The sequence below is a fragment of the Podarcis muralis genome, chromosome 17 (genome assembly GCF_964188315.1).
Source record: "Podarcis muralis chromosome 17, rPodMur119.hap1.1, whole genome shotgun sequence".
NCBI classification, from domain to species: domain Eukaryota; kingdom Metazoa; phylum Chordata; class Lepidosauria; order Squamata; family Lacertidae; genus Podarcis; species Podarcis muralis.
Window position 1 is genome coordinate 39,065,162 of NC_135671.1, and position 23,773 is coordinate 39,088,934.

The 23,773-nt window shown below is 48.4% G+C and overlaps 2 protein-coding genes across 3 annotated transcripts; both read right to left on the bottom strand.

The window, feature by feature from the left end:
• Positions 1-5,150: 5,150 nt before the first annotated feature.
• On the bottom strand, positions 5,151-9,320 carry LOC114587400 (U8 snoRNA-decapping enzyme). 2 transcript variants are annotated; one of them, XM_028711577.2, is made up of 3 exons: positions 9,033-9,320; positions 7,026-7,298; positions 5,151-6,457 (listed from the first exon to the last, which is right to left on the bottom strand). In XM_028711577.2, the coding sequence occupies exons 1-3, from the start codon at positions 9,303-9,305 to the stop codon at positions 6,272-6,274; spliced, it is 732 nt and encodes a 243-aa protein (XP_028567410.2). In that variant the 5' UTR covers positions 9,306-9,320; the 3' UTR covers positions 5,151-6,271. The 2 variants fall into 2 exon arrangements, with proteins under 2 accessions (XP_028567410.2, XP_077777073.1); XM_077920947.1 differs by having other exon boundaries at positions 7,010-7,298.
• A 2,484-nt stretch (positions 9,321-11,804) lies between these two features.
• Positions 11,805-21,664, bottom strand: NAA10 (N-alpha-acetyltransferase 10, NatA catalytic subunit). The gene is made up of 8 exons (XM_028711576.2): positions 21,502-21,664; positions 20,334-20,432; positions 18,982-19,040; positions 16,606-16,651; positions 15,896-16,011; positions 15,311-15,355; positions 13,672-13,756; positions 11,805-12,166 (listed from the first exon to the last, which is right to left on the bottom strand). Exons 1-8 carry the CDS (start codon positions 21,520-21,522, stop codon positions 11,915-11,917), a joined length of 723 nt encoding a protein of 240 aa, XP_028567409.1. The 5' UTR covers positions 21,523-21,664; the 3' UTR covers positions 11,805-11,914.
• Positions 21,665-23,773: the final 2,109 nt, after the last annotated feature.

Genomic DNA, 23,773 nt, shown 5'->3' on the forward strand with positions numbered 1-23,773 from the left:
GCCTTCTGCGCATCAATTGAGCTGGAGTAACTGAAAAGCCGCCGCCGCCCCGTTTCCTGGCAATTACTAGCGACGAGTTAAAACTCAGCTCACACGGGTCTCTTCAACAACTGGGGCAACTGCACTCGTTCGCGGCGGCGGCGGCGTCTGGCGGGCTGCTGGGGGAGCAGGGTGCTGGGCGAGATGGTTGACCTGTGATCCAGCAGGGCTCTCCTTCGGAAACACGAGCGGCCCCCCCCCCCACACACACACCGCAGCAATGTGTGGGTTGCCCCAAATGTTCAGGCATAGTCAGTTAGCCTGGGCTTATTTAAGCAGGCATCGGGACCCCAAAGTAAGCATGCGCGTGGGCACTGGGTAGGTAGAGGTGTCAGGGAAAGGTGCAGCCACCTTGTTACATGCAGAGATCCTGTGGGGATCTGTGAACAGCTGGATCTGTGAACAAACTCCAGGGCGACTGACTGTTTGAATCAGCAACACAGGAACTTGCCTGCTCTCGAGTCAGACCATTGTGTCTATTGAGTGCCATATGTTTATTTGTTCATTTATTAAATTTATATACTGTACTGCCCTTCATCCAAGGATCATGGGCAGTTTTCAGTATAAAAACACAAACATACATAACATAATAAATAAATCAATAATCCCCCCACAAATTAAAAGGCCATATAGATAGTTTAATCAGCCAAAGTCCTGGGGAAAGAGGAATATTTTTGTCTGGCATCTAAATATAGGTACTGAAAGTGCCAGGTGAGCCTCCCTTGGGGAGCATTCCACAAACATTGGATTAGATCAGCCTTCCCCAACCTGGCGCTCTCCAGATGTTGTTCAACTACAACTCCCATCATGCTTGGCCAATGGCTGATAGGAGTTGGGCATCCATCTGGAGGGCACTAGGTTGGGAAAGGCTGGATGAGGCGTTTTGTTCCTTCCATTGGGTCCTAACATGTTACAGCAGAACCCAGAAGCTCTCTGGAGAGGCAGATTACACCTCCACAGAGAAGTGAACTTACATCCGGAACCAGGATGCTCTTGTTTACAGTGGTACCTCTGGTTAAGAACTTAATTCATTCCGGAGGTCCATTCTTAACCTAAAACTGTTCTTAACCTGAGATACCAATTTAGCTAATGGGGCCTCCTGCTGCCGCCATGCGATTTCTGTTCTCATCCTGAAGCAAAGTTCTTAACCCGAGGTACTATTTCTGGGTCTGTAACCTGAAGCGTCTGTAACCCGGGGTACCACAGTATATGTTCCTTTATCCTGGGATGAATTCTTTGCTTTGGACCCCTTGTGCAGCATTTCACTTATCCATCAAATGCTTGGTTATTTGCCAGTGGTGTCGCATCCATCACCTGCAGATCTGGGTTCACAGGACATCGCTAACAGCAATATAGCTAAGTGCTTGGAGCTACCCTTCAGTGTTTCTATCTAGTATTTCAGAAACATGCAAATGTACAGATACTAATCAGCTATGATATTTAATTACTTGAACCGCTATGATTGAACATGAAATTGTCACCCTGAGGATTGGTTATAGCAGAAAGGCAGAATGCAATAAATAAACCAATACATTATGTAAGTCTTTAAATTGTAGAATGCACAACTTTGCACTGCTCTTTGGAAAAGACAAACGGAAGACAGTTCAACTAAAAGACTAATGTCCCTGATTTTGTGCCCTCTATGACCGATAGCTGTGTGACCCAATAGAACTGTAGCTCTCCATAGTTAACACCCACAAGCTGCAACTGGAGCTTCCACACTCTGCAGTCCACGGCAAGTGGGACTTCCCAGCACAGGAAGCTGATTTGCTTACAATTCCACACCCTGCGCTGTCTCAGCAGAGTTCAGATGTCCTCTTGCATGCACACCCACCCCAGAGCAGCTGAACAGGCACTCTCAGAGTGGAGATTATCTACCCTCTGCCTGCAAAACCACACATCTCAAATTATATATATATATATACACACACACACACACACACACACACACACACACACACACACACGAGGCTTTATTTATATATAAACACATACACAAAGCAGATCTATTCAGAGAGTATTTTCACACTCCTCTCACAGGCAAAAGGGATTGGAGGGAGGCAGCAGGGTGGGGGGGGGGGCAGAGGCAGGGAGGGGGCGCACTGGCAAAAGCTGCAACAGCAAAATGCCTGCAGCTCAGGAGCCAGGAGGCCTCGGCAGGGCTGCTTAAGCAGACCAGAGCTGGCACTTGAGGAAAAATGAGGAACTGAGAGGGGAAGGGACAGGGGGGTGGTGACAACCTCACTTTTTGGCCCCCAAACCACAGGCTTTCCTCTCCCTGGTCATCCAGCCCATTCCTTCTTGCCCATCACACACACTTAAAGCCCCCCTGCTAGCACTTTGTATAATCCAGTCAATGGGGGCACATGGAGAGCCACTGGGGAATGACTAGGTAAACACAGGGTTCACACTTAACAGAGGCTTTTCATAATAAAGTGGTGTTTGAAGCTCTCAGCAGCAGCAAATCAAAAGGTAGTTAGGCGCTGGGGACGCCTGGTGAAGTGGGGGCTAGGGAGCAGGGCTCTCTGCCACATCACCAAGGTCCTGTCTGACAACCTCCTTGCAGAGCTTTCACCAAGCAAAGATGTGCTTACTTTGTCAAATTTTTGATGCTGCATTCACATGAAGGCCCAGTCCAGCCCCTCCCTTACACGCATAATTAGGCAGAAAGAGCCCTATACGCATAGGGCAGCTGGGGTTCAGCAGAAGGGGAAATTGTGGAGGGGAAATAGGTCTTCCTCTTTCTATTCAAGCTGCTGTTTCTACCGGGAGGCAGTAGGCTTCTTTAATAAGTTTTATACATTTAAAAATCTATTTCTGAGCACTGATCTGAGCTCTAGAAAAGCAATACTACAGACATCTCCCTCCTTACGTTCCCGGGTACTGCTCCTATACATGAAATCATGGATAGTGGGGAGGGAACACCATCTAAAACGCCACACACACGGCTTCTTGGGTTTCTCAGCACCAGAGGAAGATGATGATGCCTTGCATTTAGGCGCCATCTCAAAAAAAAAAAAAAAAAAAACCACCTCCAAAAATTCATGGGATTGCCGTTGCAAAGGCTCCTAGGACAGCTAGCTGTATTCCCTCTCTTTTCGGGCCATTTTTGTCCTTTTTATGTCTTTATGCAGATCAAATCTATTTATTTATTTATTTATTTATTTATTTCCTAATGCTGCACATATATGTGGTCACACGCAAGTGGGGAGATGTATGATTGATTAATATCAATCACAGCTAGTAAGCGGTTGCAGCTTTTAGGTGATTCTGAAAGGGAGTGCCATCATCAGACAGCAACTGTACTTAACTGGTTTGGTTGCAGTACACCTGGAAAACTGTGATGGGGAGTCATGAGTCACCAGGCACACTGAAACATGTGCTGGTGAGCCACAGCCAGGGCCAGCCCACCCATGAGGCAAGGTGAGGCAACTGCCTCAGACGGCAGGATCCACAGGGGCTGCAGATCCTGTTGTAGATCTTTATTCCTCTCTGGTTCCTGATGTAGATCTTCACTTCTCCGCTTCCCTGGTGGGAGGGGGGCACCATTTCATGGTTCGTGTCAAGGGCCAAAATGTTTTGGACCAGCCATGGCCAGAGCCACCATTGGCAGCATGCCTACTGCATGTTTGGGGACACAGCGAACACCAGTGTGACATGCGTGCAGTCAGGTGAAACATTATTGCCACGTGAAGTGGCTGATTAGGCAGACCCTTTCAATAGTATTGGTGCTTAGTGACCCAACCTGCACGCAGTCAATAATTTGCTACAAAGATTCTGGGTTGCTAATTGAAAACAAGCAGACACACATGATGTGGTCAGAACCTCCTATCTACTTAAGGCCCATTATAGTCCTGACTCCCGACTAATGGGGATTTCAGTGGAGAACAGATTGAAATGAGATGCTAATTTAGAATTTGGGTTAGAGTACAATTGCACAACTCTTTTCGAGCTCTCAAAATTGCAGAGAAGTTGACAATGAGACAGAGTTTACAGAAAATCCTAAGAGATGCTGTGCCATTTTTTTAAAATGACCCTATACCAATACAATTCTGCACAATTTAATTTAGAGAGGTCTCACCATTTATGCAATTTTAAGATTGTGTTTAACTTATTCATGGGAAGAGGCCAAGCAATCTGACCACCAGGAATTCTTCTTGCCTCTTCACCTGCCTCTTCACCTGATTAGTCCTTTATGAATTGTGAGAGTTCATCAAAAACTACTCAGAAAACTTTCAAACCTACTAGAATGTGATCTAAACCTCCCTTTAAATCCATCTCAGCCAAAAGACGGGAACTCACTCAAACTCACCAACAGATGGTACCTAACACCACAGAAACTGGCGCTGATATGCCCAGGAACCTCACCTAAATGTTGAAGAGCCTGCACTTCCACAGGCACATGCCTCCACATGTGGTGGGAATGCCCCCAAATCCAACCCTTCTGGAAATCAGTCCTACAAGAGATATGAAAAATAACTAAACAGGTATTTGAACCGGCCCTACCGAACATCTTCCGAGATAATAATGTCCACTCACATTATACAGAGCTTATAACCCACCTACTCTCAGCAGCCTGAAGCCTCATAGCCAGACACTGGAGAGACCTCTCAGGAGTAAACATGGACCACTGGTACCAAATGGGAAACAGCCTTACGAGAAAAGCTAACCAACAGACAAAGTGACATGGGGACAAATAGAAGAGGGCTCTTTCACCCCAGTATGGCTTCCCTTTATCTCATACACAGCCCAACAAGACGACAACAGCATACAAATCAATCTGGCTTACTTGACCCAACAACCCCCCCCCCACTTCACAAATGCAAACAAACCTCACTGCAGACAATCACAGACAACCATCCACACCCTGGACCCCCCCAATCCCTCTCACTACCAAGGAAATGTAATAAGCAAATAGAAGGAGAACCTACCCAGTTGATGCTGGCACAAAACCCCACATGTACACTGTAAAAAAATAGAAATTTCACCACTATCCCTCCTCTCCCCCCATCTTCTTCCTGGCCTTATACTGTACTCAACACTAATGTCTCATAACAAATGTAGCTGATCTGTAGAAAAGACTGTACAGCCTGAAAAAAGAGACAAGGCACTTTTGTAAACCAAGAAAATCTTTAATAAAAAATAATTTTTTAAAAAAGAAAACTTGTAAGCCCCTTCTCATCAGTACAAGATTTACAAACTTGTTTCTAAAAACAAGTGATAGCAGAGACCTTCCAGAGGCTGAGTTCTGTCCCACTGCCATATGGATGCATGGATAGTATTATGGGATACATACAGCACTTATCTCTATGTGCTCTTCCATTCCTTTTCCACTCCACTCCCAGTCCTCAACAAGGTATTCAGAATTCTGTAATCAGAGGTTTAACAAAAAGTAAATCACACTGGTGCCATGAAGTGTGCATAATTTGTTCCAAGCAGAGAAGTTTGTGTTTCCAAGGCCCATATACAGCAAAACCAATTATGCAACTATTTATTTGCTGATGAACTGAATGATGGCAGCTTCTTAGTCTTTAATTGACAATTCTTACACCCATGTCAGCACATCATCAAAATTGGAAAAAGAGAAACCAGTGGGAGGGAGACACATAATGACTGTCTCTAGTGGCCATTTACCACTTCCATATGAGCTAATAAAAAATATTATAGGAGTCAAGAGCCACAAAATGTCTTAAGCCATTCTTCAAGCCTAGTAAAAGATTAGAAAGGCGGACTCCAGCTGTGAAATGATAAAGTAATAATACACCAATAGGGGTGTGCAATGGGCTTTTGTGGGGAGGGAAACCCTGACTTCCATGATATACAAATACTGGAACTCAGAGACAGAAGGTTTGAAATTACAGATGGAAAAATAGAAACCACAGATGAGTCAGTGTGTTATTTGTAGTGCCATTCTCCAAGTGCAAGAAACCATGTGTGTGTGTCTTATATATCTACACACAGAGAAGATCAGATGGTTCACTCTTTTAACCCTTGCCTACCATCTTCAATATTTTAAACAGGCATCTGGATGCTTAAATCCTTTTCAGGGCTAGATTCACCAGAACTGAGCCATCCACCTTGGGCAGGGGGAGGGAAAGGTCCATTGCCACTCTCTTCCCACATTCTTGGATTTCTCCGCTACATCTGCTCCATTCAAGAGTCCAAAGTTCATGGGGGAATTCAGTTACAGAACCGTCAGAGGCTGGAACGTGGCAGCCACAACCAATGCCACTCAAGGTCTCTTCTGAGTCATGGTAACTGCCTTCTGAAGTTGCTCTCTTGGCACGAGCTGAAGAGTATCCAGGGCGTGAATCAGCTGCTCCCGGGAATTGCCGATGAAAGTGTTGCTAAGGAAAGCGGGGAGCCCCCCAACGCCATCGCGCAGGGTATAGAGGGGGACACGGATGAGCCCCATCACCTGAAGCCACAGAGGAAGGAAATCAGGTCAAAAATGCCCTTCTGAACCCCTCCCTCCTCTCCTCCCTGCCCCCCCCCCCATGAAGCAACCAGGAGTATGTGAGTTCAGCAAGAGGACAGAATATCATATTTGGGCACACAATTTAGCTCCCTGAAGATTTCAACTTCCTTTAAATAACAACATCAGTTTCTAGCCCCTGAGGCTTCCAAATATTTTGGGGCAAAACCTGGTCAAATCTCAGGAACCAAAGAAGGTGCTGAGTGATCAGAGATGAGGCTTCAGCTCCCTGCAAAGCTCTTTCTTCCACTCCGTGACTATTAAGGCCAGAATAAATTATGCAAAACTGGGGAAAATAAATGTGAAAATTGTTCAAATTAAGAAAATCAGCATAATTCTTAATTCACGTAATTCAGGCAAGCTGCAGAATTCAGCCGATTCTGGGGGGGGACTGGCATTATCTTGGCCCAGAAGTTCATAATACTTAATGCAGGATACATACACCAGCCCAGTGTGTGGCAGACCCCAAACCAGACAAGACCAGCCGCACCCTACCCTGTACTTTCCACACCTCTAAGCCGTGTTCTTTTGCCTGAGTGGCCCCGTCTTCTAGGGTCCGGAGCTCCTCCAGGCTAAGCGGCTTGGCGTAGAAGTGCGTCACGACTCGCCGTGGCCCCTCGGGCACATGGGAGCTCAAGTAGTGGTCCTCAGCCACGTGCAGGGAGGCAGCGCCAGGGCCCAACTCTTCATGCAGCTCCCTATTCAGACCCTCCTCCAGAGACACATCCTGCGGGTCCACAAATCCACCGGGAAACCCCAGGCGCCCATCGAACTGCATCTGCATCTGCAAAGGGAACAGACAAAGCAGTGCTTTGGGTCTCTTAAAGCAGCAACACTGGATATGACTTTGGATTTATGAAATGGTGGGTTGGATTTGGGATCCTGCCCTTATTATTTAATTACTGCATTTATAGCTCATCTTTCCTCCAAGGAGCTCAAGTTTGCATACATCATCCTCCACACCCTCATTTTATCCTTACAACAACCCTGTGAGGTAGGTTGTCTGGAACTGCCCTAAGATAGCTCTAAAACATACCCAGTTTCATCTGCCATTCAGTAACACTTAACGTTCACTTTTTTCAGTTTCTGGGTCTCCTGTTCATCATCACCTGCAAATGTCTCCAGTACAGTTTCACCTTTTGCAGAAGGCTTTCAACATCTCTGCTCACTGAAATTGTTGGAACTGGTCTTCTTCTGCCCTCTTATTTACTGGTGTGCTCCAGAGAAGGTCATTTGTTACAAAGGTGAATCAAGTAACTCCACACTCTTTGCCTTTCTCCTCCATTCCCAGTACAGGGGACAGGTGCCTCTTCCTGCATTGCAGGGGGTTGGACTAGATGATCCTCAGGGTCCCTATGATTCTATGTCTTGCCCCCCTTTTGGCAAGGTTGCTTGCCCTTCCCTTTGACACGGAAGGGCTCTCGAGGGGCTGCCCTCATGCCCTGCTTTATGTCCTTGCTAGAAAAGGCTGAGAAAGGAAATTATTGGCAACTGTTAGTTTTTCCTGCCGATCTCACTTGGATCCCTAATGCAGCCCACAGGTTTACAGAGTTCAAGCACAACCTGGTTTCTTCTCAACATACAATAACCATCGTTTTGTTGATGGCTCATCTGTCTTAAGATAACAGCCCACCTCCCCACCCACTTCAAACTCATCAAAATCAATCCCAGTGTTTATACCAGGAGTTCTGAGACAGCACTGTTTAATTTCTAAAATACATGCCTCAAAATCACACCTTCTGGCACATAACTTTTGCCCCCTAAAGCTTACCAGTAATTATCACTAAGTTGCTAAACTTGGGGGGGGGGGGGAGCTATCAAAAAGAAGGCTCGGCTGGTCATTTCCCCTGCCAGGTCACTATTCTTAGTGGTGTGGTTTTTTTAACAGCCGAGCATTCAGTCCTCTGGTACCATCAGGCCTGGAAGCAAAGGTCCACCAGGGCTCAGCTCAAGGAGCAGGGGGGGGGCCTCAAAAGCAACACGACTGGCTCACCACAGGTTTAAGTTAAATAATACACGCTGCCTTCTAAGAAGCAGAGACGGAAGACCGTTAAGTCCGCAATCTAAAATTACCCAAGTGCAGCAGTGATTCACTCACACCTGCCCCAAAATGCAGCCTCCATAAATATTGCTTGCAGCCATAAGCCGTTGTAAACCAGAACTATGGACACGCTAAAGTCTAACAAATCTGTCGTGGCACAATAAATGCGTTAGTCTTCAAGCCTCTTCGTCGCTTCCTGCTGCAACAGATTTACAACGCTGTTCCTCTGAAAAATAGGCCAGTCACCCGCAGGAAGCATTCACGATTTAATTTCTATCCCGCCCTCCCTTCCAAAGCAGCCCGTGAACGAAAGGCAACATCCAGGGACACCTGGGTTTCCGTTCAAGGCAAGCAGCCCTGACATTAAAAGCGGGTGGCGGGACTGCTGAGCTTTGGGCAAGCGTGGGGGGCTTACTCTTCCTGCTAACCGGCAGATCGCCACCTGTCCCGCCCCTCCGCCCCCAGCTCATTTCTCACCAGCGCTGCGAAACGCAGCGGGAACTTCCCGAAGAGGCGTCCGGGGCAAGGCGCGTACAGGAGGGCATGGCAAGCGTGCTGCCAGTCGGGCGGCGCCAGCTGCAGCGCTTCGGCCCTGCTCAGAGCCCGGCACTCGCCCATCGCCCTCACTCGGAGCCCCTCGGCCGGGAGGAAAGAGGCACCGCGCCTCCAATCAGCGCGCACCGAACTTTCCTTGCGGCCAATCAGAGGCTCCGGGGGAGGAAACCGGGGAGGCGCGCGAGGTCTCCCCATTCATGCAGTTGGGCGGCGTTGGCCGCGCGAGGGCGCCCGCTTGCCGCGCTCCGGCGAAACCTTGCGAGGCGACGCAGGAGCCCGTCGCCTTTCCTCTCCTCCTTGCTAGGACGAACCCCTAAATGCGCAAAGCAAAAGTGCACGCTCAGGATCGCTTGAGGGCCGAGGCCTGCGCCCTCCAAGCTCCCCTAGGAACCCCAGCAGTGTGGCTGGTAGGCTGCGAGGTGACCCGCCAGAAAGCGGCCCGGGTGGCCTACTTAAAGAGAGCCAGCCCTCTGCCTGGAGAAGTCCTCTGTTTGAAGGGTTATCCAGTCCCAAGCCTGAGGCGAGGGCAGTGGCGTAGCGTGGGTTGTCAGCACCGGGGCAAGGCAAGTAATTTGCGCCCCCTAACCCTAACCCCCAGGTGTTGCGCCCGGTGCGGCCGACCCCCCCCCTGCACCCCCCACGCTACGCCACTGGGCGAGGGGGGTTAGTGGTTTGTTTTCGTTGTGTTTTTAGTTTTTTTATCTTGCATTTTATGTTGTGCACCACCTTTAGATATACGGATGAAGGCTGGTATACAAATTTAATAAATAATAATATTGATGGAAATCAGTGAAAGACACATTGAGCAAGTACACAGGGCAGTCTCTCCCCCCCCCCCCCACATCCCGCCCCCGTTGCAACAACTTGTATTTCTATTTAAATTATAGCACTGCTTTTTAAAAATTTGCATCTATATAGTAGCTGATACAAATGTTATGTAAATCTGTTTTATGCCCCTTTATTTGGTGATGTGCCAATAGCTGCTGTATCTGGACTGCTGCCTGCCCTCCAGGCCACCCTGTAGTTAAGAGTGGCTGGGGAAACCCAGCCAGATGGGCAGGCTATATACAGTGGTACCTCGGGTTACATACGCTTCAGGTTACAGACTCCGCTAACCCAGAAGTAGTACCTCAAGTTAAGAACTTTGCTTCAGGATGAGAACAGAAATCGTGCTCTGGCGACGCAGCGGCAGCAGGAGGCCCCATTAGCTAAAGTGGTGCCTCAGGTTAAGAACAGTTTCAGGTTAAGAACGAACCTCTGGAACGAATTAAGTTATTAACTTGAGGTACCACTGTTAATAATAAACTATTTTATTATTATTAAGGCTGCCATTTTCTAACTTGAGCTCATTGGCCCCTTATAAGGGAGTTCTCAATGAGATCAGAAGTGATGGATGAGCTTTCCTGGAGGACTGCTTGCCTAACACTACATTCTTCAGGGATTTAAGGTACTGGGTGTGACCCAGGAGTCAGGACACATTCTCCATTCACACAGAGCAATGGCATGGTCCAGTGGTCCTGGGCAGGATCCCACATGGATTGAGCATGTGCCTAGATCTCCCAGGATCCTCTGCAACATACAGAGGTTGCTGAGCAGTGGACAAGTCCACACAGAGAGGGGCTCCCTGAAGCTGCTGTTTGGAAACCACGGCTTCAAAATTAGAACACTTGCACATTCTGCAGAATTAAATGGCAGTTAGCCTACAGTCAAACCACTGCAAACTGTAAATGAGGGCCATGCTTTCAAGTACTTCCCTCCATAATTCCCTGTGTACTGTGCAAAAACTTAGCACATTAGAAAAAGATTGCCTCTCCATGATGGCTACAAGGTCTGGTTGGCTAATGGAGGAACCAAGACTGTTGGTCTATACAGAAGTCCTCCCAATTAGTTTAGGTGGATTTGGGGAGGGGGTGTCCTCTCCCTCTTCTCTAATATGAGGCTGTAGCTGGATTCAAACTCCAGACACAAGGAAAGTCCTCCTTTGAAGCCCCTATGCTCCAAGCATCTTTGAGTGGGCTTTCAAGTTGGGGGGAGCTACAAATGCCCTATGATACATGTCGCTGCTCACTGGAAGCCCTCCCTCCCCCGGCATGCAAAAGGTAAATTGATAACTTTCGCCTTCCTTCTCCCTGCTTCCCAATCTTGTCCCTTTTAGCCACTAGAGGTTCATGTTACTAGTAGATACCTCTCACTCACTTTGCTGCATGTTCTGGCCAGTTGGGGTGCTTTGTCCAGTCTTTTCCTCTATGGGTCCTTGAACCCAGAAGGGCACTGTGTGCACTCTCTGCAGGCCTTCTGCCAAAGGGGCTGTGTGGGGTCGGTGTTGCACCGTCCCCGTCCCCCCGGAAGTGTACCACAACTGCACCACGCCAAATGAGGGAAGATGTCAGACACTGACATTGCTAACCCAGAAGTGGCATAGCAATAACCAACAGATAAAAAGTGTTACCCTAAAATGTGATTCACCACCTTTCTCCCACTTCCACTGGAAATTGAAAGGTTGGTGTCTCTCAGAAAAGAGGGGACAGCCCTAGACTAAGTTGTGCAGAACCACGTAAGTAACTGAAATACAGAGGACAGGAGATTGGCTGAATAACTAGGTTACATGCAGAGGAGCTGTGGGCCTCCTCCATGCTCCCTCTCTATGCAAGCTTCACTGAAAAGACACACAAGCCATGCCAGCACACGCACCCCTCTGGTTCTATAAACCTTTATTTCCAAACCCCCTGTAAGCACACATGCAAGCAAAGACACAGATCCTTCAAGGGCTGGGCTTCAAGTGAGTGGCCTGGCGAAAGCCCTTGCTAGGAGGCCGAGTCAGAGGCCTCTGAGCTGTCCTTGACATCTGTGCTCTCTGTGGCCTCGCTGACCTCGCTGACATCTTTGCTGTCGCCACTGTCTTCAGCCCCAGGCCCGCTGCCCACCCCGGTCCCAGGGCATTTCTCATCCCGGCAGGATTCGCCAACGTGGTTGGCCTTGTGGTCCCCACTCTTGTTCTCAATGGAGCCCAGGACAGAGTGCTTGCTCTTCTCTTTCAGGTCCACCTGCCTCCGCAGCTGTGAGGGAACAGGGGCTCGTTTTAGCTGGAATGTGTGCGTGTTGGGAAGGTAAGCAGTTTTCATCCACAAAACCCTTGGCTGAATTACAAAGGCCTTGCGCATTCTTTCTAGGAGACAGCCCAGTCATGTCAGACACCACCCCACCTTCCAAAAAAAGGAGCCTCAAAATCTGCAAAGCAGCTATGGGAGGAAATGTTTTCGATGTTGCTTGCCACTGTTCACATTTCGAACATCCTGCCAAGCACATCCAGAAAACTCCCGTGAGACCCTCGTCAACCCAAGCAGCATGAAACCCCATCAGCCCAACATGTGAGTATGTATGTATAGTTATTGATAGTGAACTCCTCCACCCTTTCCGTTTGGCTACATGAGCACCCCAGCACAGGGGAGAGGGAGGCACACAGCCTCCAAAGAACTTGAAAGATACAAATAATAACCTGGCAAAATGGAGGGGAACTGCAAGTAGAGGTTAGCTTTGCTGCAGTTTTCCACTTGTCTATCTCAGTATATCTGGTTGAGAACTCTTGCGTAGGTGTACATCAGCAGAGGAGGAACACACAGCATCCCAAAATAGGTGTGGGCACACTTACTTTTTAAAAAAGGAATTAAACAAGTGCGTGGGACCAAGAGCTGTGTTGCTCATCACAAAAATATACAAGCATCATCTTACTACACAATAATAACTGACAGCAGGCCCCTCAGCAATGGAATATGCCAAGAGATTCAAAGCAAATGCTCCATTTTTCTAGATGCTAAATATGGTGCACAGTCTAAAAAAACACATCTGTGCAACAGAAATGAAAAAGGAAGACCAGTGAAATTAATTAGTAAAAGATGTGCACGAAAATGGCCTCAATGGAGGAAGGGGAAAGACATGCCAGGTATGTCCCTTCATCCAAATGTCAAAATATGAGCATCTTGGATCAGCCAAACACAGCTGATTCACAGGATACCTGCATTCAAACCAGTCTGATGCTATCATGTTGTATATGTATTGGGTGATTTTCCCTCACTCCCTACGCATCTTAAAAATAAAAAGCAGGGGGAAATTAAACTCTAGAGAGAAGTGCTTGATAACATTAAGGGGCCGATAGAAAAAACAAAGTTACAGGGCATCAGACAGGGGAGGAAAAGCCTTGCCACCCTATTCCCTATTCTCCCTCTTCTTAACAGCCTAGGTTTTGCTTTACTCGCCATCTCACCCTCAGCTTAACAGGTTGAGAAGGTATGAAGAAAGGCAGCCGGAGGTTCCAACTTCCTCTTGCAGGCTGCCTTGTCTGTCTCCAGGTAGTTTGGAATTCGGCCATCAAGCACCTTGCTTACGTGGGTCACTTTTGATGCAATGGATGTACAGCTAGGAGACAGGCTGGGTCCCAACGTCCACACCCGTGGAAGAATCTGAGCTGCCTTTTAAGGGCAGTTAGTGGAGCAGCAGCCTCGGAGATGGAGTATCAAAGACTCGCACACTCCAGCACTGAGGGCACCAGCAGGGTCGTGCTCACCTCCTCCGCCATCTGTGTCAAGTCGCGCTTCATGGCGTACGCATCTTCCCCATCGGCGTAGTATTTGGGCTCCACTTCACTGATCCTAGTGGGAAGAGCAAGCATGCTGGCCTCACTGGAAAAACCACCCCAGTCAAGTCCCAAAAGCCTGCCCCAAGCACGCTCACAGCTGGTCTTAATGCAGAAGAGGCAGGTGTGCGAGCTGGGAAGTCCCAGTTCAAATCTCCTCAGCCATGAATTCACTAGGCAGCTGGAGGCAGGGCACTATTCTCTCAGCCTCAGACCCCCGACTTGTAATATAAGGATAACAATACTGGCCTACCTCACAGGGTTGTTGTAAATATTATCAAGAGAGTGCACATGAAGTGCTTTGAACACTTAAAAAAAATAAAAAGCACGATATAGATTGGGCTCCCACCATCCCACGGCTGGCAACTGGCCGGAGATGAATGGCAGATGAATCCAAGAATGCATTTCCTGTCCTCAGAATAAATGCTTAGGTAATAAGACTTTGAGAAGATTTGCAGGTTAGAATGGGGATGAAAAACCTTCATGGGATCATAAAAACACGCCCACCAGCCTTCAAAGATGCATGTATTTTCTAACCTGCTTTTCCTATCTAGCACTGGGATTTCCTCAATGCCTTGGAAATTTGTTCAATTTCCCTAAAGGAGATTCAACTATTTTAATCAGATGTGTTTTTAAACATCACTCAACCCCATTTCCAGCAACCAAAGCTGTGCATTCAGGTTCACACGGAGGAGGAGTTGCATCTCGGAGGCAGAGCACATGTTGCATGTAACTTGCATCTCCAGGAAGGGCTGGGAAGCCTCCTGGCTGGAACCCTGGGAAGCCACAGCCACACGGCCAAAACCAAGCAGGTGCAACTTGGGGCTAAGTGCCAAATGCACCCCAAAGGCCCTTCTCTACCTGGGGTCTCTCTCCAGGCTATACCTCTTCCCTAGTCACACCCACTGTCCCTCTCCGGCTCTGCTTCACACTTGCAGCAAGCATTTTGGCCTGGCTGGGGCGTGTCCTTGAACTCTGACAACACCCCTTGGTTGCTTGCTTGGAGCAGGAGGAGGGACGTGAATGTGTGCAGAAACTAGCCTATCATGCAAAGGTAACGTTTACATTTGTTGCTCCACCCACTTTGCCTCTGGCCCTTCTTATCATAGGCATGTGGCCCTTGGATGGATGTCCAGAAGAAAATGCAGGCTATTGGCTGAAAAAGGTTGACGTGGACAGTCCTGAGATAGATGAACTATGGTCTGACTCTCCATGGCTTTCCTTTGCTCCTTCCACAAACACAGCTGAAGCTGAGAGGAGCAAACCTTGTGTTTCCCTCCTCTAGTTAACAGCAAGCTGAACCCTTGAGGAACACAAGTCATCTCTGGTTGTCACTGGAGCCTTCAGGTTACTTGCTGGGTCCAACATTCACACACCTGCCAACCGAAGAGCTTCACAGAGCTCAGAAGAGAGCCTTGGCCACACCAGTTGGTGAGGCAAGCTCTGCTGAGACAGAATGACTTGCTCAAAGCTGCCCAGTGACCTCCGCCAACAATCACGCAGGGGTCCAAACCGCCTTCTCACTCTGACCAAACATCCACTATGACCACCTTGCCCTCCTGGTACTCACTGGAAATTGAGAGTGTTGGAGTAGAGGTGCAGCGCTGCTCGGTTACTGCAAAGCAAGAGAAGAAAAGTAGTTTTGGTAAACCAAGACAGCAGAGAACATGGGGCTAGACCTGGGACTGCAAGAAGGTCAATGAACCCTGCATGTCCCTCCCTCCCTCACCCTCAAGCAGGACAGAGTAACTGCGAACTGCATCTGCCTCTGGGGTAGAGCCTAAGAAGGGATTCTGCGGAGAGTGATTTCACTTGGGCTCAAGAGAAGGCAGGAGTGGGGGCTTGGTAGGAAGCCAGTGCTTCCTCTCTAGGAATAAGGAATCCAAGGCAAGGAAGACAAAACCCACTGGGTGCTGCTTCTGACACGGGCGGCAAGAGGAAACAGCACTGGCTTGACAACCATACATCTGTTGCACAGGAGGGCAGGTGCTTCCTCTGCGCATAACCATGAAGTGTTTGGAACAGTGGTGGTGGTAGGCATGTGGCAACCCTGCCCTTAGCATCATGGCCACAGTAACCACTGCGTAACAAGAACAGCACATTATTTGGAAGCCGACATAAGTGGAGATGAACAGGGAGCAGGAGAGAGACTCACCTCTTGCGTACGTGCAGGGAGACATACTTGGCGTTGAAGTTCTCAATCATGGCCCGTGAAGCCTGGTCCATCAGCTTTTGGGCCAGGCCAAGGCGTCGGTGGGAACGCTTGACCGCCTAGGGAAGGACAAAAAGCCATCAAAAGGAAAAGGCATTCCATAAACTTTTCTGCCTTAAGACACTCCTTTCCTCACACACACAAAGCCACTTTCTGAACTTGCAAGTTCTGGGGTGCCCCACACTAATGTTATGCCAAAAATCTGTTTGGTGCAGTGGTACAAATTCCAGTGATGGACACAAGTGTCTGTAGATCACTGTGAATTGACAGTAAAGGAAGTTTTAACAAAATGGCAACCCGCTTCCTCACATGGCCACTATTTTGTCTGGCAAGGGGGGCACAACTGGCTCTTCTGGGCATTGACCTGAACGGAAGGAACCAAATAATTCTGTCCTCCAGCTTCTGCTTCCAGAATTACTGCTCAGGCTCTCACAAAACAATCCCTAGGCACTCAGCAGTTCTCACAACCCTCCTGCCCCTTGTATTTCATCATCCATACAGCTTGAGTGCCTGGGGAGGGGGGGCCCTAACAAAAAGCTGAGTCCTGCTGAGAGGAGACACAGCCAGCCTTCCAAGCCACTGCTCTCTACTTGCTACATCTCAATTGTCAAACATGTCCAGGCGGCTGTAACAATAGAAACTGAAAGTATTACCAAAGATGTGATATGACCATGGGGAACATCATCAGGGTCTTCTTCCCTGGAGAAAAAAGAAACTGTGTGTGTCAGTTCAGCTCCAATCTTGCACACCCCACAAATGTAACGAACTAAGCATCAAGACCAACACTACCGCAACACTACTTTCTCCACAATGCCAGTCTCTTTATCACACAAACCAAACACCTGTAATATAGTACCCTTCCTTCCTTCCTTCCCTTTTCAATTTTTACTAAAACAATAACAACACACACCTCAGAATACAGGAAAAGAACCTGGCAGAAATATGCAGAACTCCTGCTCTCTTAGAAAATAAATGGCAGAAGCAGAAATATAGCTAAAGTGGAATGCAGAACCTCACGCCGGAGCTTTCGTTTTTCCCAGATTTCTTGCCAGAGTTTTCACAAGAGCACTTCCACCATTTCAGCCATTTCCTCAGCAAATCAACTGTGTGTCACCTTCGACTCCTTTGGTCTACTTACTGCACAAAGAATATAGTTTTGTGTCCTGCTATCAGGCAATTGAGTGTTTTCTTGCAGCTTCTTCCAGACCTGATACCAAACATTTTTTAGGGTGGTGGCACGGTAAGTCAACGTATAAGTATTTCCATAATATTTATGGCTATTTGACAAATTTGAAAATTAAGAATGCCAAGCCTTCACCAGTCAGCCTAGCTCAGACTGGCTTATTACAGTGGCCCAGCTTGGTTGGGCATCTACCAAGGCCCACAAGCCACCACTGATGACTGGTGTCCAGACAGCCCCCTCGGTGCAGCCATGTGCACATGCTCCAAAGGTACACATGGCTACAGGAAGCTTAGAATAAGGGAGGCAGAGGACAGAAGCAAAGCCTGAAGTCATTGCCATGGCCATGCTGTCTCATCCCTGTACACCAACTAGTTAGCCAAGGGAGGCACGAGGTTGCAGTGCGAACATGCGAAGCCACTTGGCCTGCTTGCAGCTCACCAAACCAGTTGTTCCAGGCAGGCACCAGACAGAAGAAGCTCTGCAGCAGCTACCTGGCAGTGCCAAGACCAGGGAGCCGGGAGCCTGGACTAGCCTGCCTACTCCTGGCACACTCAGAAGCCCACTGGGAAGGAAGGAAGGAGCCAGCTGAATGGAATTAGGGAGCATGAGGGGGTTTCCCTTGGGATGGCCACCCCACCACCTCTGCCCCATGCGAGTTAAAGCTTCTTCCCCAAGAGTCAATACAGTCACGGAGCCACACCAGAAAACTTAAGAAGGCAAGAGACGGCTTATTTCTTATTGAGCAATTGCAAAGGGTACTTTTCTAGCTAAGTTCTTGACTCATCATTATATTCACTCCAGTCAGGCTTGCTTTGCAGAAATAATAGTTGATAATATCAATCTGCACAATATGTATCTGCATAAGTTCAAAGTAACTGAGCCAGCTATTAAATCATTTAAATTTCATGTCTGAATCAGAACTAAACAAGATGAGAGAGAAGAAATACTACTAAAAGTTTAGGTTTAGTTCAGCATTAGGTTTAGGTCTCAGCTATACCAGTTTCAAAATAAAATTATACCACACACTTCAGGGAAGCTTTAGCAAAAGTAGCTACTCCTGTCCAAACATCAAGATCAGAAATATACAAAAAGCTGAGCTACCTGCTTGCTGGTCCTATCAAATATCCTACATCAGTCTTAAATTTAAAAAAATACTGTAAAATCCATTCAAATCTGTTTTAGTTAACATGATATTTTACAATACTGCGTAGCCGGACACTATTTCCTAATATAAATTTAAAATAACTTTTATTTTTCCCTAGTAGCTGCAATAGCAGCCACACATCCAATGGCTGCATGCATTCAAAGCATTGATATCTATCCAATCTGACCTCAGCGCAGCTGCTTGCCACAGGACCCCAGTCAGAGACAAAAGATGTATATAACACTCTACAAGAGATGCTGAGTCTTCTGCTGCTGTGCTACTGCACAAGTCATCTGGCTCATGGCAGCAGAAGACTCTGCTCTTTTGCTGAAGAGCTACAATGCAAGCCAGGTGACTCGCACCACAATGTGGCAGCAACAAAAAAATGCTGCTGTGCACCAGCCAGCCAGATGGTGGAGAGGCATCCTCACCTGGGGGATCTTCAAGGTATCCACCAGAGTGGAATTTAGAGGGCTTCACTGCCCACCCTTATGCCACTGAATTCCTCTTCCCCTAACTGCTGGGACTAGTCAGCGAAGGGGAAGAAGTGAGAGTCTGCACCAACAGCATTTAGGCATATACCCCTTAAAATATGTGTTTTGCTAGCCTATGCTGGAGCCTCCTCTGAAGCGGCAGTGCAAGAGATACAGTGCAAATATACAGAGGCATACCAAAGCCGTGCAAATAAATGATTCTACTCACATTTTAGCCAGCACGTAGCCCACAATCTTACCGTTCTCATCCTCAGCAATGTAGGAGAGCTGGGGGAAAGAAAGGAGGCAGTTAGAGTGACATAGTGGGCTCTCTTGGGGAAGAAGCAGCACAGCCACCCACAGCAGTGCCCTGAGAGGAAACGTGGCTCTTGTCCAAGCAGAGCAGCCTGTTCCACAGGCAAAGCCAAAGGAAAGAGAGATTATCCCATCCATCTAGCCACCACAAAGCTTGAGCCCATCCCTAAATACTACTTAGCATTTATAGATCAGTGTTTTGGGTAATCAAAGCACTTCAAATATATTATTTAGTTGGTTGGGGAGGGCATAGAATTTTATCTTATTCTTTACAACAACCCTGTCAGACAAGTCAGCATTTTAATAATTCCCATATGGGAGCGAGTGTGGCTGTTGAGACAGAAAGTTGCCGCTTTAACAGGCTGAAATGTTGAGAATATGTATGTCAGTCCCCAAAGCGGCAGGCACTGGGCTTAGTCATTTCATCACTACCTCCATGTTGTCCTTCTCCTTGCCACCTGTAACAGGCATATGCTGGAGGAGAAAAGTGGCAGGTGGCAGGATGGAAATACAGTTGACTTGCAATTTACGCACATTTAATTTGCATGAATTCAGCTTAAAAAAAATTAAAGGGAGTGGGTGTTGAATATTGACAATCCCACCAACTATTGCACTCACCTTGAGATAGTGTTTGAAGTGTGTGTTTGGTCTATGCACAATTTCATCTTTACGTGCTATCCCCAGAAAGTAACCGCCACCTAAGCTAAGAGTTGACTTTATGTGGGAAGAGAACAGCCAAGAACAACCACTGCAGCCCCGGGGACACCGTCTGGGGAGCAACTGGGCAGGCCACCCAGTGTGTTTATGGCGGGCTTGAAGTACGGACCTCCCTACCTACAATGCCATGCCAGAGTAACAAGTGTTGATTAGCTCACTCAGCCACAGGCCCAGGTCCATTACAAAACCACCAAGGGCAACCAAAATATCCTGAGGAGTCAACAAAATCTCAAGAGAGAGATGGGAGAGGCTAGTAAAACTTGCCCTGTCACTTATGAGGCACCGTGGCCGTCTCCCAGAAGCTAGAGGCCTAGCTCCCAGACAAACGCTGTGGGAGGGCAACAGGAGATCCAGGAGATCTTGGGTCAGAAGGAGTTTTTCAGAGGGGTCACCTTAGCACCACAGTTGCCAATACAAAGGGGCGGGGGAGAGAGGGTGGCAGGTGGTGGTAAAGGGAGTAGCAGATTTGCAGTCAAGGTCTTTTTGAAAGATTGAGGTTGCCCATTATTCTACAAAACCTTCAAGTCACTAGTATGTAGACAGAGTTACCTGGGGCCAGGAGAGTCCATGATAGAAGTAATATTTCATTTGATAGTTCTCTGGCAAGCAAAGGAGGTTGCAGTGTTGCATGTTCATCAGGTCCTCGGGCTGGTGGAGAAAAAAGGAAGAAAAACTGAAACAGAGCAGAGAGAGATGCACCCACTTCACAGCTCCTCCCCTCCCCAGTGGGACTGACATTTGCTGTGTGTAATAGCAAAATAAAGGTAAAGGTACCCCTGCCCGTACGGGCCAGTCTTGACAGACTCTAGGGTTGTGCGCCCATCTCACTCAAGAGGCCGGGGGCCAGCGCTGTCCGCAGACACTTCCGGGTCACGTGGCCAGCGCAGCACACGGAAACGCCGTTTACCTTCCCGCTAGTAAGCGGACCCTATTTATCTACTTGCACCCGGAGGTGCTTTCGAGCTGCTAGGTTGGCAGGCACTGGGACCGAACAACGGGAGCGCACCCTGCCGCGGGGATTCGAACCGCCGACCTTTTGATCGGCAAGTCCTAGGCACTGAGGCTTTTACCCACAGCGCCACCCGCGTCCCTATAGCAAAATAGAACCTCCTTATTCAGAGACACTGTATCTTGAAATAAGAGATACGAATCTGGAAAACTAACCAAGTAGGACATGACAGCTATTCTCTCCCGTACCTCATGCTCAGCAGCACCTGGCTGTTCGCCTACTGGAAACAAGTCTCCCTGATTTAATAAGGGCTGTCTTGCCAAATCAACCTGACCCGCAAACCTGACTACCAGCAGCCATTTCCAGCAGCAGCCTAACAGTCTGGTGCAGCCTATACTTCCCAATGCCAAAGGCTGGGCTAAGCTGACCTCTTCTTGTTTCACAGAGCAAAGGGCCGTCAGGGGGTGGCGGCTGCCCCATCTCGGCCCCCAGGTGCCCAGCAGGGCGCTGCTCCTGCCCCTGGAGGCACCACCCGATCCCCGCGGCAAGGGCGGGTCACGCAAAGCCCGGTGCTGGCGAGGGACCCTCCCCGGGGATCCTTGAGCGTCATTCCTGCGCGGAACGGGGCTGGACTCGAGGACCTCGGGGGAGCCCTTCCCACTCATTCTAGGAAAGGCCTTGAGCCGCAGCCTCGGGCCTGAAGCCCAAGCGCCGCCCCCGCCCTCCCCCGCCCTCCCCCCCCCCGCCGGGCGACCCCGGGGCTCGAACCCTCGCATTCCGGATGTTCATGGCGGCGGCGGCGGCAGCGACGCTCTTCCTTCAGCCCCCGACGCGGCCGGAGCCCCCGATCCCTCTAGAGCCGGAGCACAGGCGGGTCCCCGAGCGGCGCCGGAAAGCACGCGTCCATCTCCGCCCCGCAGCCAATGCCTGGGAAGAGCAGAGGGGGAAGCCGCTTAGCCAATCGCCGCGCACAGCTTTGCACCGCGGTCCCGCCCAAACCCTCCTCGGCACCCAATCAGACTGCGCCTAGAAAGTAGTCACGCCGACCAATTACGATGCCGCTTCCTGCATCTTGCTTTGGTCATGCGCGGAATCCTGCTTGTTTCGGTTCTTCCGCCCGCGACCAGTTAAGGGAGACGCGACGCTCATCCCCGCCCCTCGAGGGCTCGCGATCTGGCGGGGCGGCGCCTTCCCGCTCGGAAGAAGCCTAATTGATGGCCCGGTAAGTCAATCGTTTATCACGAAGGAGTTGAGTGACACGTTGAGGGCCCAATAAGCAACTAAGAGAAGGGCGGGACTACTATTGAAGTTTAGACAAACTCAGGCTTCAGGGGATTCGCTCTCAACTTTATAACCCGGTGAAAAAAAATATTAAAAAATATGGTAGTGTTTCGTAGAGGGAGGAGATATAGTGCTGTAGTGGAATAATAATAATAATAATAATAATAATAATAATAATAATAATAATAATAATAATAATAATAATAATTTATTATTTATACCCCGCCCATCTGGCTGGGTTTCCCCAGCCACTCTGGGCAGCTTCCAACAGAACACTAAAGTACAACAACCTATTAAACATTAAAAGCTTCCCTAAACAGCGATTAAATGAGATTAATTCCCGGGGGGGAAATGCGCTGGCTTGTAGTCCGCATTTCACCTGCCTAGCCAGGAATTCTCGGTTCCAGTGACGCCTCTGCCTTTGGCAAACCCCCCTCAGCCTCCCCTGCAATAGGGGGGCGCCAGTGGACGGGACTCAAGGCGGCTTGCAGATAAAACTGTTGTTGTTGCTTAGTCGTTTAGTCATGTCCGACTCTTCGTGACCCCCTGGACCAGGCCCTCCTGTCTTCCACTGCCTCCCGCAGTTTGGTCAGATTGATGTTTGTAGCTTCGAGAACACTGTCCCACCATCTCGTCTTCTGTCGTCCCCTTCTCCTTGTGCCCTCCATCATTTCTGTCTGCAACAGAAATATGAGAGTGTAGCTTGTGTCCTGTGTGTCAAGATACCTGATAATTTTTGCTGAATATCTCTCCTGGCTAGTCTGGGCCATTCCTTTGAAATGGTAAATACCTATTGATACACAGAAGATGCTCTTTTGCCAGATCTGCTTTGCCCCTAACAAATATTTACCAGACCTGTTTTTAGAGAGGGTAGCCCTTATTCCAAGATGTTTATCTATTCACAGGATATGAAGGATTTGCAAGTGAAATAACTATTGGGAAAGGTTTTCCAAGATGAGCCCAAGCGGCTTTGGGATTGCTCTGTGTACTAAAATTAAGTGTAATTTTCTCAGGGAATATCTCCTAAATTTTGAAGGGTGAAGGATTGATATTCTCTGGAGTGTGTCCGCTATGTGTGTGCATCCTAAAAATATATATAGCAATATCATACTACAGTATATTATGATTGTCTTGTATGTGTATTGTGGTTGGAAACTAGTATAGTGTAAAACAAATTAAAATAAATTTTGAGTATGGGATCAGGACTTTTTTTTAATGGCTTCCAATATAACTGTTCCAAGAAAACCAACACATTCTGAGGACCTTTCAGTACAGTGGTACCTCAGGTTACATACGCTTCAGGTTACATACTCCACTAACCCAGAAATAGTGCTTCAGGTTAAGAACTTTGCTTCAGGATGAGAACAGAAATTGTGCTCCGGAGGCGCGGCAGCAGCAGGAGGCCCCATTACCTAAAGTGGTGCTTCAGGTTAAGAACAGTTTCAGGTTAAGAACTGACCTCCAGAACGAATTGAGTACTTAACCCGAGGTACCACTGTACTTTTATTTTTTTAGTTAGCACTGAGATTTTGAGAGTAATGATTGGGGTGATTGGCACAGAGATTGGCATCAAGGGGGGATTTTGTCACACACACACACCCCTCAGGGATGACACCCGGGGCGGCCTGCCCCCTACACCCCTGTCTGGATTGCTTCTGGGCCCAGTTTAAAATGCTGGTTTTAGCCCTTGAAGCCTGAGTTGGACTGCTTTCCTGAGAGGATCCTATATATCAAGTTCAAAGCAGGCGCTTCAGCCAGC